The sequence below is a fragment of the Octopus bimaculoides genome, chromosome 25 (assembly GCF_001194135.2).
Source record: "Octopus bimaculoides isolate UCB-OBI-ISO-001 chromosome 25, ASM119413v2, whole genome shotgun sequence".
NCBI lineage: Eukaryota > Metazoa > Mollusca > Cephalopoda > Octopoda > Octopodidae > Octopus > Octopus bimaculoides.
In genome coordinates this window covers 35,196,110-35,213,645 of record NC_069005.1, presented here as the reverse complement: position 1 = coordinate 35,213,645, position 17,536 = coordinate 35,196,110, and the positions used below count along the sequence as shown (strand labels likewise).

Genomic DNA, 17,536 nt, shown 5'->3' with positions numbered 1-17,536 from the left:
TATATATATATATATATGTATATAGCCCAACCCATGCCAGAGTGGGCAATGGACATCAACTGAAGAAAAGATACACGTACTCGTTCACCCACATAAGCATATACACACAAACATATACATGTAGGGACACACAGGTTAAATATTTTATTTCTTCCCGGAAGTAAATAGGGGTCAATTGTTTAACCAAGAAACAGAATAGTAACTGAGAGCAGTGGTTTTGCAGCATCAGAGTGCAGTAGTAATGCAGTAGAGTTAGGTGTTGTTTAAAAGTGTTCTAATAGAAATACTCACATCACGCAGGCAGGGTTGCAACACATAGACGCCGATGGTCCTTACTGCTGAGGCCATCACCAGCTTGTCTCCACCCATCGTTAGGCCTAGCACTGACGTCACACACAAGATACGAAGATGGCGCTGGGAAGAAAAATAAAACAAAATTTGACCAAATATAAAAAATTTTTAATAAAAATTCTGCAAACTTTTTGTTTTTAATTACTAATTACTAATTGACCTGTTAACTGGTATCAGGGGCTACAGTTTTAGAAGAAGAGAGAAAGGGCAAGTAAGAATGAATTCATGACCCTTATTTCTACAGATAATAGTTTAGGCATGTCTCAGTGGTTAGAGCATCAGGCTCACAGTCATGAGGTAGTGAGTTCGATTCCTGGACTGGGCTGTGTGTTGTGTTCTTGAGCAAGATACTTTGTTTCTTATTGCTCCAGTTCACTCAACTGTAGAAACGAATTGTGATGTACTGATAGCAGGGCTAAGGAATTCCCTCCACACTATGGCAGATGTAATAATAAACCTGATACTTACAGGAAGCAAGGGGAAAATCATTGAACCGATGTTAGAGAGACAGTCGCAGGCCGCTGCACATACTGGGCTATTCTCTTCACACTGGAGTGCTGACAGTAATGGTCCGTTGAGCAGGTATTCCCAGAACTCCAACACCTGTCACATATAACAATCATAACATTATGTAATGACGTGCAGACGGTGGTGGTGGTGGTGGCGGCAGCAGTGAAGCCACAGCTGATATAATTAACAACATCAACAGTTAAAATCACTTTACCTGTTCCACAGTGAACATATCAGAATTCGGTTCATTAGAGTTGTCGATGTTCTGTAAGTCTTGGCTCAAAACCTGTGTCAGTTCATCAAGTAACTGAAATGACAAGGGTTCAAGTTTAGCTTGGAGTTCAATATTTATTAATTACAGTTGAGATGTCATAAAATATAAACTAACATTTAAGTGATCATTAAAACCCAATATCACAAAATATCAGAAAGTGGTATTATAATGGAACAAACTGGTGAAAACTGTAAGGTTGGCCTGAGATATTAGAACTTGGTTGGCTCCTCTTTGGATTCGATGACCATAGGGCAGAGTGAAGCCAACATGTGACATTGCTCTGGTTTGATGGAAGCCCAGATGATTTCCATAACAGCCAGCAATTCTATCTGATTACTGGGACACAAATTGGCCAGATTCTTTTTAATTCTATTCCATAGATTCCATCTGGGTTTCAGGAAAGGTGAAGTTACTTGGACAAGGAATTACTTTGATGTGGTGGTCAGCAAGCCACACAAATTGTTTTGGCACCAAATCACGCTGGACTTCACCAAATAACCTGACCAATACCTCATGGGTAAAATCTGGCAGATAGAAACTGTAAGGAAGCTAGCATGTGTGTGTATGTGCATTTATGCATCCTTCCCAATGACACTTTTCAGCTTGTGACAATGTTTATGACCTAAATGTACAAAATGTCCAGCAGTTGGGTAGTTCAGATGAGGTTATGGAATTAAAGGTATTTTATGTGAAATTAAAGGTACCTCACATGAAACACAATTAAGGGTCAGCCTCAAGATGGGCTCAAGCCATAGAATACTGTCCTGATAAATTCTCCTTCTGACCAAAGCCAACAGAGAAAAGTGATGATGATGATGATGATGACTGTTCAGAGTAAACAAGTACCTTGATGGCATGAAGTTTGAGTACCCCTTCACTGTCTTCCATACAGGCTTGAATCAAATTTCTCAAGAGTCCAACATTTTTCCTGAATTAAAAAAAAAAACATGCTAAATCATTAATTTATCATAATTAATCCTTCTCTATGAGTAAAGGTTACAAGGATCCAGCATAATATCTTCTATGGCTAAGGGTGTAGACCCCTACAGAAAATCCAGAGGGAGGGACCCTAAGGCAGATATGTATGGTTATACTTAACCAATAACTGACATCCCCTTCAGCTTCATTGATGCTGCAAATGTATTGACTTGTCTTTCTTCATAGCATATCCCTGAATAGAGAGGTGGTTAGGGTAGCTGGGGCTGGGCTCTTGCTTCTGAAAACAGCCCAGGAACAGCAGAGGGGGTTAAGTTACCATCTCTGCAATACCATCAACCAACTATAAAAAGAAACAATCACACGCACACATATGAGAGAAAAGGGTTATTTAAGATGAAGATTTTGTAAATATAAACAGTTATCTCAGTCAAAGAGTATTTGTCTTTGATGAAGTAAAATTGTTAGTGAGTTCCATAGAGCTGAGAGGAATCCTGCAGACACTGTTTGGCAGTGGTTCTGTGAAGACATAATCCACCAAACGGAAATATAATTAGCAGAAGTCAATTAATGGAAGGGTGTGGGTGTCTTAGACACTCTCATTTGTTCAAGAGAATCCCATACAATCTGAAGACATGATCAATGTGGAAGCCGTCAAATGTAAGTTCTCGATCCTGGTGCAACCCTAGACCTGCTGAATGATTTTCTACAAGAAATAACAGTGAAATCTCTATCAAAATCATGTTTTACTATTTTAAAGATGGAAGCAGACATGAGATAAATCTATTCATGGATATACTATGTCTTAAAGGAAAGAGAAGAGATTTTTTCTTCTTACATGTATTCAACTACGTCTAATACAAAATAGCAACAAGACATCATACAATCTGCCTTTCACTCAAAGACCATATAACAAGGCAGTTGTATATCATTGTTCTCTAAACACATATTTACCTGATCATAGGGAAGTAATTCTTGGTGAGGTGTGCCAATATTTGTAAAGATTCCAAACGTATTGGAACAGGTTCAGCTGTGTGGGCCACATTTGTATCACTATTGTTTACCTGTTGAGGTAAGATGTTCTGGACACACAACGTTATCAACCAAGATGTATTTCGCAACTGGTTCTGGATGTTTTTGTCTTGGAATATTACAGGAGTCTGCAATCCAGATGGAGTTTTGATGGGGGTGAGTGGTTCACTAGCAGAAAAACTACCTGGAGAGAATTAAAAGAGGAGAGAAGAAGAATTAAAGAGTTTGGAGGAATCAGTTTGGAGATACGTGCACACACACACACACATGCATGCTTGTTTAACGTCTGTTTTTCCAGGATGGTATGGGTCAGATGGGGAGTTATTTGAAACAATTTTTAACAACACTTCTAGTCATGTTTAGTGTTTTTCAAATAAGGAATTTTTGTTTTTCCAGAATTCTTTAAAAACACAGAACTACCAATCATAATGGCAACAAAGAATACAAACGTTACATCAGTTTCCTTCAAAGAATGACAACTGAATCCATTGAGTATTAACATTCTCACACACATATACACATAAACCCCCCCCAAAAAAAGGCCTACCACATTTCATATAATCTTGTTGGTTTGGCACCACCTCTCCCTCCATGCCATCTCCTGTGAACTGGAACTCCTTACTGCAAGCCGTAACTGCATCTTCAGTGATGCCGTTAGTATTGCAGTCAGCAGACACTGTGGTACTATTTCCTCCTGATGGTGGTTTTAAAGACTGGACGATGTAACATACTTCGGCCAAGGCTGGTTGTAGACTAACAATGGCACCAAAGCAAGTCAAACAGGCCACACGAATATTAGGGTCTGAAATATACCAGAAAATAATTGGTTGAAGAATAAAATAGAAACGGGCATTATGTTGTGTGAGTTTGAGAGAGAAAGAGACACACAAAGTAAGATGTCAGTTGATAGTTTTAAGAAAGATTCCTTGAACACAGGGCAGGGATTTGTCAGCTCAGATTATCATCATCATCATCATCATCATTTAATGTCTGCTTTCCATGCTGGCATGGGTCAGACAGTTTGACAGGATCCAGTGAGCTGCAGGAGAGTCAAGGTACCGAGGTAACCTGATGGTGTCTCTTGGTACCAGGGTATTAAAAGAAGATGCAGTTTTGATGATTACATACCTCGATGCCTGACCAGATACTTCAACTGTTTGACAATACGAGTCAAAAGACCAGGTTTCAATCTGTGGTAAGGGCTGTTGGCCACCAGGGTTGAGATACACTGAAACAAGATTCAAATAAAAATTATTGAGAAACATTGATTAACTGGAAATACAAGTGAGAGACATGGCAATTGGGAGAGATGGCGATTGGGAAAGCAAGACAGAAATTGAGGAGAATGTACCAGAACTAAAACTAGTTCTTGGCATGGATGTGTGCTTAAGAAGTGTTCTTCATAATCATGGGGTTCCAGGTTCAATCCCACCATGCAGCACTTTGGACAAGTGTCTTCTACAGCAGTCCCAGGTTAATCAATTTCTTGAGAAGGGAATCTGGTAGATGCATCTTGGCATCAGGAAGGGCAGCCTGCCAGAGAATACTGCCCCAAAAAGCCTCGTCCAACCCATGCCAACACTGATTGATATGTGTGGTGTGTGTGTGTGTATGTGTGTGTGTGTATGCGTGTCGTGACATCACATGATTGTCTCTGTCACACAAGCAGTGTCATTGATTTCCATTATTCTGCGAGAACATATCTGGCCAATGGGGGAATACTACTTTGTTCAGAAACAAGTGAGGGTTGGTGGTGGGGAGGACATCAAGCCATAAAATAAATCTGCCTAAATAAACTTTGACCAACCCTACAAGCCAGAAACAATGGACATTAAAACAATATATACTAAAGGTGGCACAAACACTTTCACACATATATATACACGACAGAACTTCCACCTCCAAACTGAATCCCACAAGGCTTCAGTTAGCCATGCAATGGGACTGAACCCAGAACCAAGTGGTTGAGAAGCAAGCTAGGCAATCCCTCATCGAATATATATAGCTGTAATGACTAAATAGCCTAATGACCATTGTGCAATGGAAGAATGTGTTAAATCTATAAATTGTACGTACTTTCACAAGCTGGGTGAGGGTGAGGGGATAATTCTCAGAAACCACAGCAAGTAACAAACTACGATGCAATTCTTTCAGAGTTGAACCAAGCACAAGGGAGAATGGCATAAAAGCAGTTCGGACTTGATCACTGAAAAGAAAAGACAGAAAAGCAAAAAGCAAAGAATCTTAGAAACACTTGTTGATATTATATTGCAGAGTTTTCAAAGAATTACTATTTCAATGAAATATAAACAATAATTGGTAAAGATGCTGGATAATATAGAAGTGTTAATAGCATCACTCACTTTCACACACACACATGTGTGTGTAGAGAGAGAGAGAAAGAGGAAATTATGATAAACACTGACTGGATAATGGTAATCTATGTAGAGCTGTAAATCATGTAACTGTACATACAAGACAGACAGACAGACATAAATAATCAGAATGGTCTGTAAAAGAACTCGGAAGATTGGGCTTGCAGCTCTAATGTAAATTGTGCTTATAAAATGATATTTATTTTTCACTGGATGAAGTACTTTTTTTGTTGATCCCACTTATAATGGGGTAGTAAACTATATATATATATATCTGTGTGTGTGTGTATGCATATATATTACTTTAATATCAACACTAAACAATGTTTAGGCATAGGAGAATTTTAGGTTAGTTAAAAGATGTTAGTGACACAGTTAAAGACACTGGGACTATAACTGCTGTGTATAGTTTGTTTTGTTTTTTTTACTGAGGTCAACATAACAAATGACTCACCTGTACTCAGCTGCAGCCAAGAAGGGTCTTGTGCCCTCAATAAGGGCAGAAAGTGCACCAAGAGCACCAAGTCGACACTGGTAAGAGAAGAAAAGAAATTTTATTGATTCTATATTTAAGAGATGAGGAATTATTTACATTCGACAGATATTTGTCCTCATCTTGTTTGTTGTTAACACAACGTTTCGGCTGATATACCCTCCAGCCTTCTTCAGGTGTCTTGGGGAAATTTCAAACCTGAGTTCTCATTCCTAAGGTATTTTTCGATGTTATTATTATTATTATTATTGTTCAGGTCACTGCTTGAAATCGAACTTGGAATCTTGGGGTTAGTAGCCCGCACTCATAACCACTATACCATATGCCCGTGGGCATATGGCATACCTTAGGAATGAGAATCCAGGTTCCAAATTTCCCCACGACACCTGATGAAGGCTGGAGAGTATATCAGCCGAAACGTTGTGTCAACAACAAACAGGATCATCATCAACTTAATTGATTCCAAAAACACAAACAAAAATGAGGTGAAATATTTTATTTGTAAGGTTTTGGGTTTGTCAGTTTGAAAATCTCATTTTGTTTTCGTTGCAATGTTTATCAGATATATTTGACACATTCCTATTTGACAAACCATTCTTTGCAGGACATTGCTCAGTGTTAAAAACAATGTTAAATGTATATATTACAACAAACACACTCCAATAGACAGGGTATTAACAGACATACCTGGGTAGTTGTGCCAGGGAGACAACGGTCAGTTTTAGAAAGGAAGACAAGGTTCAGACAAAATGTTCTAGAATTTTTCACTCCAAGAGATTGAATCAAAGAAAAGATGATGGTCTTACCTTAGGAGATGGGTCTCGTAAAATAATGGTGAGTATAGAGCGAACTTGTTGAATATTCCCAGCAATCGGAACATCAGGAACAAAACACATCCAGTAACCAAAGATTACTTTGCGATCTGTAAACTATTAAAAGAAAGGCCACAGTGAAATGGTATCCATTGATGAGATTGATTGATTTCGTTTTTTTTTAAGTAGCATGGTGTTAAGTCCACTGATCCAGCAGGCCTATGGTCAGAGGCAATCCAACCATGACTATCCAGTCCTATCTAGAACTAATTATTCAATGTGTCATTTCTAGTTTTTTTTAAAACAGGAGGGTGTAGTTTTAGGGTGATTTAGCTGCTGCTTCTAGCAGGTCAAGCATACAAAGAGACATACAGTGTCGGTGCAGAATATATGTATGTACATGTATATGTGCATATTTGTATGAGTGTATATGTGTATGTATATGCTCTAACTGGACTGTGGCCATGCTGGAGCAGTGCTCTGAAGGGTCAATCCAGTCTATCCCAGAGCTGATTTTTAAGCTGAGTAACATATTTTATCAATCTCTTTTGTCAAACCACTAAGTTACAAGGAGGCAAACAAACCAAAATGGGTTTTGAAAGAGGCAAAACACACACACACACACACACACTATTACACACACGTGTGTGTGTGTAAGACATTAGGTCACAACTGTTAAACAATGCTCAATGTGCTTGAAATAGCAGCCAAATGTTCTTCAATCCTATCCTGCCAAGGACAGAATGTACAATGTTAGTTTCTAAATATACAGAATGGTCATGGCTGGAATACTTCTGATTATGGGTCTGCTCAATGAAACTGACCCAGGGCTAAATAACAACAGCTGTAAATTAGGTAAAAAAACTGATCAAGAAGTCTCAAGAATGGATTTACCTTGAAGATGATATATAAAGTCCCGAGGGCAGCCTGTCGAACTTTGATATAATGAGATCGGTGTTTGCCGCCGACCTGTGAGGCATCAGAGTCAGAGAGTTCGGACTCGGAGCTACTCACATAGCCCCGTCCACTCAGCTCATTGTTCAGGTGAAGATTTCCTAAAAGATTACAAAGAAGAGGGTCTTCGATGGTGTTGCTGAGGTCACGACTTAGTAACGAAGATGGGAACAATGAAAAGCTTTGGCCGTACTGGACATCGTCCTCTGTCTCTTTGGCACTGGACTGGCGTCGGGGCACCAGTTTCTTTTTCTTCTTCTTCTTCTGAGGTTGTTTCCCAGTTGTGTCCATCTTGGCTGAGTTGTTACTGGACACAGACGGATTGTATTGACTCATTGGAATCGGGTAAAGAGTCTGCGGAGTGGTGAGGGGGTAACTGGCCAAACCATAGAACACATAATTCTGAAAAGAGAATATTGACAATTGGTTTACTTAATTATTAACTGGACAGTGGTGGTGGTGGTGGTGGTGGTGGTGGTTTATACTGTACTGAATTCTATGAGAGAGAGAGAATTCCGCAAAAGTTGAAGGAGAAAAGAAAGACGAAAAGACGTATTTGAAGATGTGAGTTGTGGAATTAGAAAGTTGTAGTAATGGCAACAGAACTGTGGGAGTGGAAGAAACTATCTCCACCCTATACCAGTAAGATACTATGACCAAACTGCTACATTCACCCTCTACAAATAACTGAGGACCATGCTTCGGTTCTTTATTTCTTCTGTTTACAACCATTGACCAAATGAAATTCTCTGACTGAAACAATTTGTCTACTCTGTAATTATTTTTAGAAGAGGGCCAGGTTGGATTGTCATAACAACAGGAGGAAACACTACGATGTCTGTCATTGTTACTCAGCAGGTGAACATCAAGTAAATATAAGGAGAGAAAGAAATGCAATATTCAGTGCAGGGGAGAGAATAAATATCAGAGACTCCAGTAAGAAACTTACCCAGACAGCTGACAGTAAAAGTCCAATGGTTTCAGGAGGGACCGAACGTGTAGCCAAAATGATGTTGTGTAGACCTCTTAATGTGTGACACAAGATCTGGGAAATATAAAATATAAAGAAACATCAAAAAAACTTATTAGAATTCTTTGAGTAATGCATATTACTTGATGGAATGGAATACAAGTAGAACACTGACTTTATTAATGGTAAGAGTGTAGGGTGTGGTTAGTTGATTGTCCCCTCATGGAATACAGGGAAGCCATGGATCCCCTCCATAATGTGACACCTCTTCCTGTCCCTCTATCATACATGAGCCTCTCAACACCAGGTATTAACTCACCCCCTGTCTTAGTCAAGGGGTCAAGACTAGTGAATTATTATATTAGGTAACATCACAAGTGACAGTGCCATGTAACAAGTACTCAATACACACTGTAAAGTAGTTGGCATAAGGGATGGCATCATCCTTGATATAGCTGGATATTAGTGTACCTCAGTGTACCAGGATGTTTATGTTAAGTTGGTGTACTTCCAATAAGGATTCAGTGATGGTGGCCACACATGACCATGGTGTTGCTCAAGCAGACCTAATCCAAGAAATTCAAAAGTAATTTAACACCACTAGCTGCCCCCCCTTCCTCTACAAAGGCCCCTAATTAGCAGTGTGAAATGGTGCTGAATGGCCATACATACTCTACACTTTGGTAGGATATCCATAGTTAAACCTGGAATGTCATAGAGGATCTTCAGGAAAATATCGATGCATGCTGACACATATTTCTCATCCATGTATGGAGAATTTCCTGACCTGAAATGAAAAATGTAGAAAAAGATCCATATCTGGTCAAAAGTGCAAAGGTCAACACAATAAAGACTAAAGTACTAATGAATAAGAGATTTTACATAATGACAACGACATCTGGACAAAGGGACTTGCTTGGTTTGTAACAAGGAATTGTCGAAAAAATGTGAAACAATTTTTTGTAGAAACAATTGGTATGTCAAAACCAGAGTGGAGTCTCTGAGAGAGAACCAGGATTTCACATGTAATATTATGTTGAGGAATAGTTAGAAATCAGGGCAACTCTGAACTGCTCAAGGCAGCTAATTAGAAATAGCAGATAGTTGTTTCTGTTAGCTGGGTTCCTTAATTGGGGTGGAGATGGTTACAACAATAACAAAAGAAACGAAAGAATAGAAATGAAGGCAAAAGTTTAGAAAGTTCTTAACTCTGTTGGTAAGGAAAGGTTCTCCTTTTGGGAAGGTTTTATAAAGTAAAGAAACCAACTAGATTTAAAAAGAACAAAAACAATGGTAAATTGGCAAAAATTAACTTAAATTCTCCAGCATAAGATATGGCTGTGTGTTGCGAAGTGATGTAAGTTCTGACATCGTTTCAAGTAAGTTGTTATTTTATGAATTTAGTTAGGCCGGGATATAACATTAAATATTACATAGATAACAAAGCTGTCTTGCCTAGAAACAGTTCTAGGCTGACCCATATGCGATATAGCACTAACGACTATATGATAACAGTAAATGTTATATGTGATATAATACTAAAGACTGTATGATAACAATAAATATTATCTGTGATTAATAAAATGTCATCTTCCATACTTGAGAGTAATGTTCTCCAGGCAGCAGAGGAGTCCTTTCAATACACCATCTTCTGTCGACTCACACAACTCGACAAACAAACCAGTCTCCCCCAGCAGCAACTCATAGAACTGAAAGAAAAATACAATCAAAAACAATTATTATTAGACTGATGGAATTGTTGTTTAGCTTCAGATCAATCCTGACTGAACAAAACTACAAGCAAGGGGCATTTCAACCATGACCATCCTGTCATTTTAGGAATATAGAGAACTATGTTGTCTAATGTGTGGTGTCCTCATATAAAACAGCAGAATGATTCGAGAGGCATTTGGCTGTTATTTCTAGAAGATCAAGTGACCATGCAAAACCTCTGACATAGCAGTTGATGACATTAAAAAAGTTTTTACTTTCATTTCACTTTATTCTTAGTTCAATAAGTTTGAGTTGAGAGAGTTTGACTGCTATTTCCAACTTCTTGTTTGTTCCAACAGCTTATTAATTATGCAAAAACTGAATTCTTGAGAGAGAGAGAATACAACAAACCTTCTTTAATCTGTTTCCATTTTCATGAAGAACGACAGCCAAAGTAGAAAGAATATCAGGAATGATTGCTTTGGGAGATTGTTCCAATCCATGGATTAAGAAATTGGTTACTTTTAGGAAACATTTATCCTCTAATGAACCCTATATAAAAATAAATTCATACATATACACATGTATACATATATATAAAATTTCTTCCCCAAAAGGTTAGTAACATCCTGATAAAAGATTTCACAACATTTTTTTAAAACAAATCCCCTTTATACTTCAAAACTGTATTAAGTAATCCTCATAGACTTTCAAATTAAACACACACACACACACATATATATATATATCAGCATCATGATGTTAATGTCCTCTTGTCCAAGGACCATGTGGTTGGTAAGCAAGCTACTTACACATTATAAGTTTGGTGTACAAGCAGAAGATGCTGTCTATCCCTGCAAGTTATCGGTTTGATAGAGAGAGAGATAATGGACAAAGGGAGCTAATTGTGATTAATCTAGATCAATGCAGATCTCGAAGACTTTCAAAGAAACGAAAGAAAGCATTGAGCTTTACACATCATTTGGAAAATTAATGTTTTTCTTGCCCTTAGCTATAATTATCACAATTCCTTTAATAAGTTGTGACAAAAAGATATTTTTATTTGTAATATTTTACTTAATGGGAAGGCAGAGAGTTGGCAGAATCGTTAGCACGCCGGACAAAATGCTTGGCGGCATTTCATCCGTCTATATGTTCTGAGTTCAAATTCCGTCGAGATCAACTTTGCCTTTCATGCTTTCGGGGTCGATAAAATAAACACCAGTTGAGCACTGATGTCGATGTAATCAACTTAACGCCTCCCCAAAATTACTGGCCGTGTGCCAAAATTTGGAATCAATGTTTTAGCTAATGGATATAATTTGGGCCATAACTCGATGTTACAGTGTCAATATTAAGATAGTGAGAGACGGAGTGTCACCTTAATCGGAATTTTTAGTAATGAGAGAAAAGAAAAACAAACATTCAAAGGTTAACTTACCTCTGTGTTGGTTAAAACACTAAAAATTGTGTGACAAAATTTCATCACCAGATATTCTTCATTGTATGGAATCAACATACACAGTTTACAGAGCAACTGGTTTCCTTCCTGGAAGCAAACAAAGTGAAAGTGCTATAAGAAATAACGAACGTCAGAAAGTTTGCAGGTGTGTTCACACCAGAACCGATATCTCTAATAGTGTTGCTGTTAGTGAGAACAGGTAGCATGTATCTAAGACTTCTGTTCTCAAAGATTCGGAGATTTGGCAAGTAGAGTTACTTTAGCCCTGCATCAGCTCTGATCAAGCAAAATAAGGATGGAAAGCGTGCCAGTCGGGACCATCCCTCCCTTTTTTTTTGTATATTCATAACTATTGTTCAATGTGTCTCCTTTTTTTTAAAATGGTGGGATGTGATTTAAAGGAGATTCAGTTGTTATTTTTAAAAATCGAACGATCGCTTCGAGGTCTCTCGAAGAGCTGTTAACTAGGGACAGTGTTTCTCATAAAATGAGTTCGAGTTAGGGTTAAAAAGAGAGCGGATCGATTGCTAGGTTTTATAAAAGGATCTAAATTTATCCAACACAATGGCGAAGGGAGAAAGATTATATGGATGGAAATCACAGGTGAGATGTGACAAAAAAAATTCCATACACACACCAAACACATACGTAGAGAGAGAGAGAGAGAGAGAGAGAGAGAGAGAGAGAGAGAGAGAGAGATTGCTGGGAGCTGGTATTCGTCAGTTTCAGAACGGCTGAATTGGCGAGTGCATGTAATTAGGAGACACTTAAGACAACCCCTTCTAGATGCGAATGGAATGACAGTGGAGTGGATTTGTCACTCAGTTAATCTCTCACATGCTCTCCTGTATTTATGATACTACCAAATATTTCGACATTACACACAAATACGATAATTATTATTTACCTCCGTGAGAAACACGGCTGCAGATTGTCCGACACAAAACGGATTGATCTCGTCCATCAATTTGTTTAACCTTGCATTGGACTCGGCTGGTTGTTTATCTTCCACTGTGAACTGCATGAGACGGTGTAAGATGTCCAGGAAATCGCTTCTAGAAGAACATTGCGACATATTGTTGCTGTGTGATTTTAGGTCTGTTCTCGTGGAACCATGATCGAGTTGTGACTTGTGACTATGCAGTCCCAGATCGTCTCTGATTGAACCAGGGTCCATCTGTGTCATGTTGCTGTTGTCAGCTGTTGCGGCTGACATTTTGATTCATTGAAAAGGTTGTCAAGTACGCCAACTGGAAACGTATTCGCAGGTTTAGTTACGTATTTTATTTATCAGAAATCGGGCAAACTAAATTTAATGCTTTTAAATTTATAATTATTTCTACTTAACCTTTTGATGCTCCAAGCATTAAGTATATTAAAATTTTAGCTGTCCTTAATGCCTTACAGTTTTAAACTAAAATTATAATTTTGCCTTTCGTTCTTCCAGGATCTTTAAATTAAACACCAACCCTCGGGTACCGAGCTCCAGGTATTCATTTACACTGCTCACCCCAACCAATTTAAGGCTTTGTTATACATCAATATAAAACACCCTAGATGAGAATGGAATTATAATAGAATTATTGTGTGATGGATTTGGTCAAATTAAAACAGATTCCTCGGAGAATTTCACTACGATAAAAGGATGAAGATACAATCATACGACCAGAGCTGTCTGGCCAAGAATAATACATTAATGTATAAAATTATTTAAATATAGTAAATAAAAGTGACAATTATTATGAAACTATAAATTTCAAGTTGGAAAAAAAATCTATCAAAAGATATTTTAAAACTAAAATCCCTTCTAAAAGATCCAGGAACACAACCTTACTACTAGATGTAACTAATGAAGCAGCATGTGTGTGTGGGTGTGCCTACAGACGCATATATTGAAACTCTTGCCGTATACAGCTTCTGACTGCTTCTACGTTATTCCTTTTCTATAATACAAGTGATATTTGCATAATTCCCTCCATACAGTTTGTATTACATAAAATGTATAATTAAAATTACTGAGTTACTTATTTAACCGCATAAAATCACGCAGTTACACATAAGCATTACTGGGGATCCAGTCAATATATTCACAAGGTACAGTTTGATTATTCACCGCTGTCATGGTAGCAATGACACTGACCACTGTTCTTGGTCAGTCGAAAAGTTTCATAGTTTATTGTCAAACTCTTCATTTATAAATGCACACAATCTCTCTGTTTCTCTCCTGTTCGATATAACTGTGACTATCATGAACCGATCTATACGAAATTTCCTGCCCACTACAAGCTAAATTATCAATAAGTTTTGTAAGTGTTTTCTTAACTTTGTTAAAGTATTATTATTACGTATGCTGTGAGGAGATGAGCGAGAAGTAGGTCTATTTTCGAAGAAATTAGAGACAGGATCCTGTTTAAAACGTCTGAATTCACCACTTATTTCTTCACTCGCAAATTTTTCTCGGTTTACAATATTTGATGCCCTCTTTTTTCGCATTCTACTTCCTTTTCTCTTCTGTATCTAAATTGTTATATTTTACTCCGATCAGATTCCACCTTGAGTAGAATTTTGGTAACTATCGATATTTCCTTATTGTCATAGATTTATTGGGTAACTACTAAATTTTATCCCACTTTGTTTTCAGTTCAATCTGCAAGAATAATTTTGTCGTTCACTCAATCCTAGATATGAATGAAAATGATTACAAGACTATAATCTCGCTTGTCCAAAATAAAATCGCCGACCGGTTCTTCAAATAAAATTTTATCTTTTACAATTGTCTCATTTATTTGAAGAAATAAATCTATTTACTTCCATCGGGAAAAGATTCGAAACTGGAGTATATCCAAAACAAAGAACGTCAGCAAATGGAAACGAAACGAAAATTAATCGCGTTTCTCTACTTTGTATTGTCATAAGTTACCGTTTGATAAATAATCTTACCAAATATCTATATAACGTTGCATATAGAGTTGTTATTTGAACTTTTGTTTACAATATTCGTTTTAATTTGTTTGTCACTGTGTGAAGGCATCTTTATTCTGAATGTCTTCACCCACAGGACGTAACGTAAAGCCGAGAGAATGCTTAGCGGCGTTTCGCCCGTTTTTACGTTCTGAGTTAAAATACCGCCGAGGCCGTCTTTGCCTTTCATCCTTTTGCGCTTAATAATAAAATGAGTCCTAGCTAAGCACTGTAATCGACTAGATGGTTTGAGATGAAAACCTGTTGGAGTCAACTTTGCCTTTCCATCTTTCGGGTGTTGATAAAATAAAGCATTACTCAAACACTGAGGTCAATGTAATCGACTAACCTGCCACCTCTCCTAAAAAAATGAAATCTTTTGCCTAAATTAGAAACAAGTGTTGTTTAAAAATGATTCTATTTTGAAAGATTCAGTGTATTTCTCTTGTGATTTATTTCTAGCTCCCTGTCTCCTGAAGACCCTGCAAGCCTCACCACCAATTATGTCAGTGGTGACATTACAGTTGGGTCAGTGTGGGAATCAAATAGGGGGGGAATTTTACAACACCCTTCTACAAGACTTTCACATCAGAAATCCGCATGTTTCTCCCCGAGCCAATGAGAACTACATTCAAGAAGCCATTGACCGTTTCTTTGTCGAATGCAAGACCAAAAGTGGATTGGCCTGTCTTTTAGAAGCTCGGGCCGTCATGGTCGACATGGAACCAAAAGTGATTGCACAGACATGCCAACTAGCTAGGCGGTCAGGTTTGTGGCGGTATCCAGCTAATCAACAGGTGTGTCATCAGAGAGGATCAGGTAATAACTGGGCAAATGGATTCCTTTCTTGTGGACCCAAAGCAAAAGAAACAGTAATGAATATGGTGAGTTGCTTTTCTACTACCCCCTCTCTCTTAACCCATCCACCCACCCACAAATGAAAAAGTACTCAACATATGCTGCAGAGTTTGTGTGTGTTAAAAATCTAATTCTAGTTTGTTAACTATTTTTACTGTCAAACATTTCTGTTGTCTGATCATGAGATAATGTTAATTCTTAGCGACAAATATTTTCCCTTCCCTATGTGGGTTGGATGGTTACACAAAGTTTTATATTTATATTTACTGGACTTGTGTTATTGTTGTTGTTTAACCCTAGATCAGCTCTGATCATGGAAACCAATGATTAAAGACATTAATCATTTGTGCTAAAGATTAAACTTTTTTTTTTCCATTTAAATCGATAGATTCGAAAAGAGGCTGAAAAATGTGATTGTCTTGGAGGTTTCCTGTGTCTGATGAGTGTTGCTGGTGGCACAGGTTCTGGTGTTGGTGCTTACCTTACTCGCTGTCTTCGTGATGTCTACCCAAATGCCTTCATCTTGAATCAAGTGATCTGGCCATATCACACTGGAGAAGTGATTGTCCAGAACTATAATACAGTGTTGACCCTATCTAATCTTTACCAGACATCAGATGGCCTCCTGCTCATTAATAATGACCAACTGCAGGATATCTGCACCCGACGGCTGCACATAAAGCAAGTGACATTTGAGAACATGAACTGTGTTGTAGCTGACCAACTGACCAGCCTCCTCCAGCCTGTTTACAAAACTAAAACAGGTAAAATTGTTCACAATTGTCTTGGTAAGCATTGACCTTCTTACTCTATTATATCTCTCATCCACTGGATTCACTGTTTTACGTTTATCCTTAGAATTGCTTTCAGTTACAGTTAATGTCACCCACTCCCTGTAGCCTGAAGTCTTTCATGATCCACCATAATTAGATTACTTGGTACTATCATGTTGCCAAATGGTTTTAAAGAATTCCAAAAGACAGTTTCTATCCTGAAGCTATCCTGACTCCTATTCAAATGCCAAGTGTTAAAGATGTTTCTACATTAAATATTTCCAAAATAGAATTGCTTTGACTTGGCTAGGAATTGAACATTGCAATTGTAGGTTTGAGACATAGCAAACACTACACACCAAATCTGTATTGTTGGATAGGTTTACTATGAGGTAAAAGAAATATCTAGCATATAGGGCAGAAGCCTTGCAAAGAGAGATGGAGAGATGTTTTCTGGTGACATCATTCAAAAGGAGAGAAGCGAGAAGTATAAAGGAAGGGTAAAGAACAACTGTGCGGTAGACCCAAAAGTTCGTTGAGAGAGAAACAGCATTTTCTCAATGTACCGCCACATCATTTCATTTGAACATATCATTGTTTGTCATAAATCCCATTATTCAAATCTCCATTAACACCGCAGTCCATCTAAAGTCTATTGCATTCTTACATTATGCTTAAACGAGGATATTTATGTCTGTGAATATCAACAATATAACATAAGTTGTACGTGACACAACTATACGATGGCAAGGATACCAAGGGAGAGAAATCAACTTGCATTATCTCCCTTGCGTTATCTTTCATAACCCGGCAACTGAGCCCTGAACTAGGATTCGTCCCTACAACACTGACTGCTGTGGACAAAATAGCCAACATGGCTGTGTGGTTGAGAGGCTCGCATTGCAGCCACAAGGTCTCGAGTTCAGTCCTATTGCATGACACTTTGAGCCTACTAGGGCTGTGCCAGCTAATTGCGTTGTGAGTGAATTTGGTAGATGGAAACTGAAAGAAACCCGTCCTGTTTATATATATATATATATATATATATATATATATATATAT

The 17,536-nt window shown here is 37.9% G+C and overlaps 2 protein-coding genes across 2 annotated transcripts in view; one reads left to right on the top strand and one right to left on the bottom strand.

Moving 5' to 3' along the window:
• Positions 1-13,939, bottom strand: part of LOC106867933 (HEAT repeat-containing protein 6) — a 25,025-nt gene extending 11,086 nt beyond the window's left edge. The window contains exons 1-17 of the mRNA XM_014913000.2: positions 12,790-13,939; positions 11,862-11,969; positions 10,832-10,972; positions 10,307-10,416; positions 9,380-9,494; positions 8,687-8,782; positions 7,678-8,139; positions 6,778-6,900; positions 5,933-6,009; positions 5,180-5,309; positions 4,232-4,331; positions 3,651-3,905; positions 3,026-3,287; positions 1,982-2,063; positions 1,076-1,168; positions 820-954; positions 292-414 (exon numbers count right to left, since the gene is read on the bottom strand). Of these exons, the coding sequence (XP_014768486.1) occupies positions 292-414; positions 820-954; positions 1,076-1,168; positions 1,982-2,063; positions 3,026-3,287; positions 3,651-3,905; positions 4,232-4,331; positions 5,180-5,309; positions 5,933-6,009; positions 6,778-6,900; positions 7,678-8,139; positions 8,687-8,782; positions 9,380-9,494; positions 10,307-10,416; positions 10,832-10,972; positions 11,862-11,969; positions 12,790-13,098 (2,721 nt within the window). The 5' untranslated portion in view covers positions 13,099-13,939. The remainder of the gene's footprint in view (positions 1-291; positions 415-819; positions 955-1,075; positions 1,169-1,981; positions 2,064-3,025; positions 3,288-3,650; positions 3,906-4,231; positions 4,332-5,179; positions 5,310-5,932; positions 6,010-6,777; positions 6,901-7,677; positions 8,140-8,686; positions 8,783-9,379; positions 9,495-10,306; positions 10,417-10,831; positions 10,973-11,861; positions 11,970-12,789) is intronic.
• Positions 13,940-13,982: 43 nt separating this feature from the next.
• The window catches only part of LOC106867937 (tubulin delta chain), a 6,420-nt gene continuing 2,866 nt past the window's right edge, over positions 13,983-17,536 (top strand). Inside the window, exons 1-3 of the mRNA XM_052976668.1 lie at positions 13,983-14,188; positions 15,306-15,727; positions 16,090-16,495. Of these exons, the coding sequence (XP_052832628.1) occupies positions 15,347-15,727; positions 16,090-16,495 (787 nt within the window). The 5' untranslated portion in view covers positions 13,983-14,188; positions 15,306-15,346. The remainder of the gene's footprint in view (positions 14,189-15,305; positions 15,728-16,089; positions 16,496-17,536) is intronic.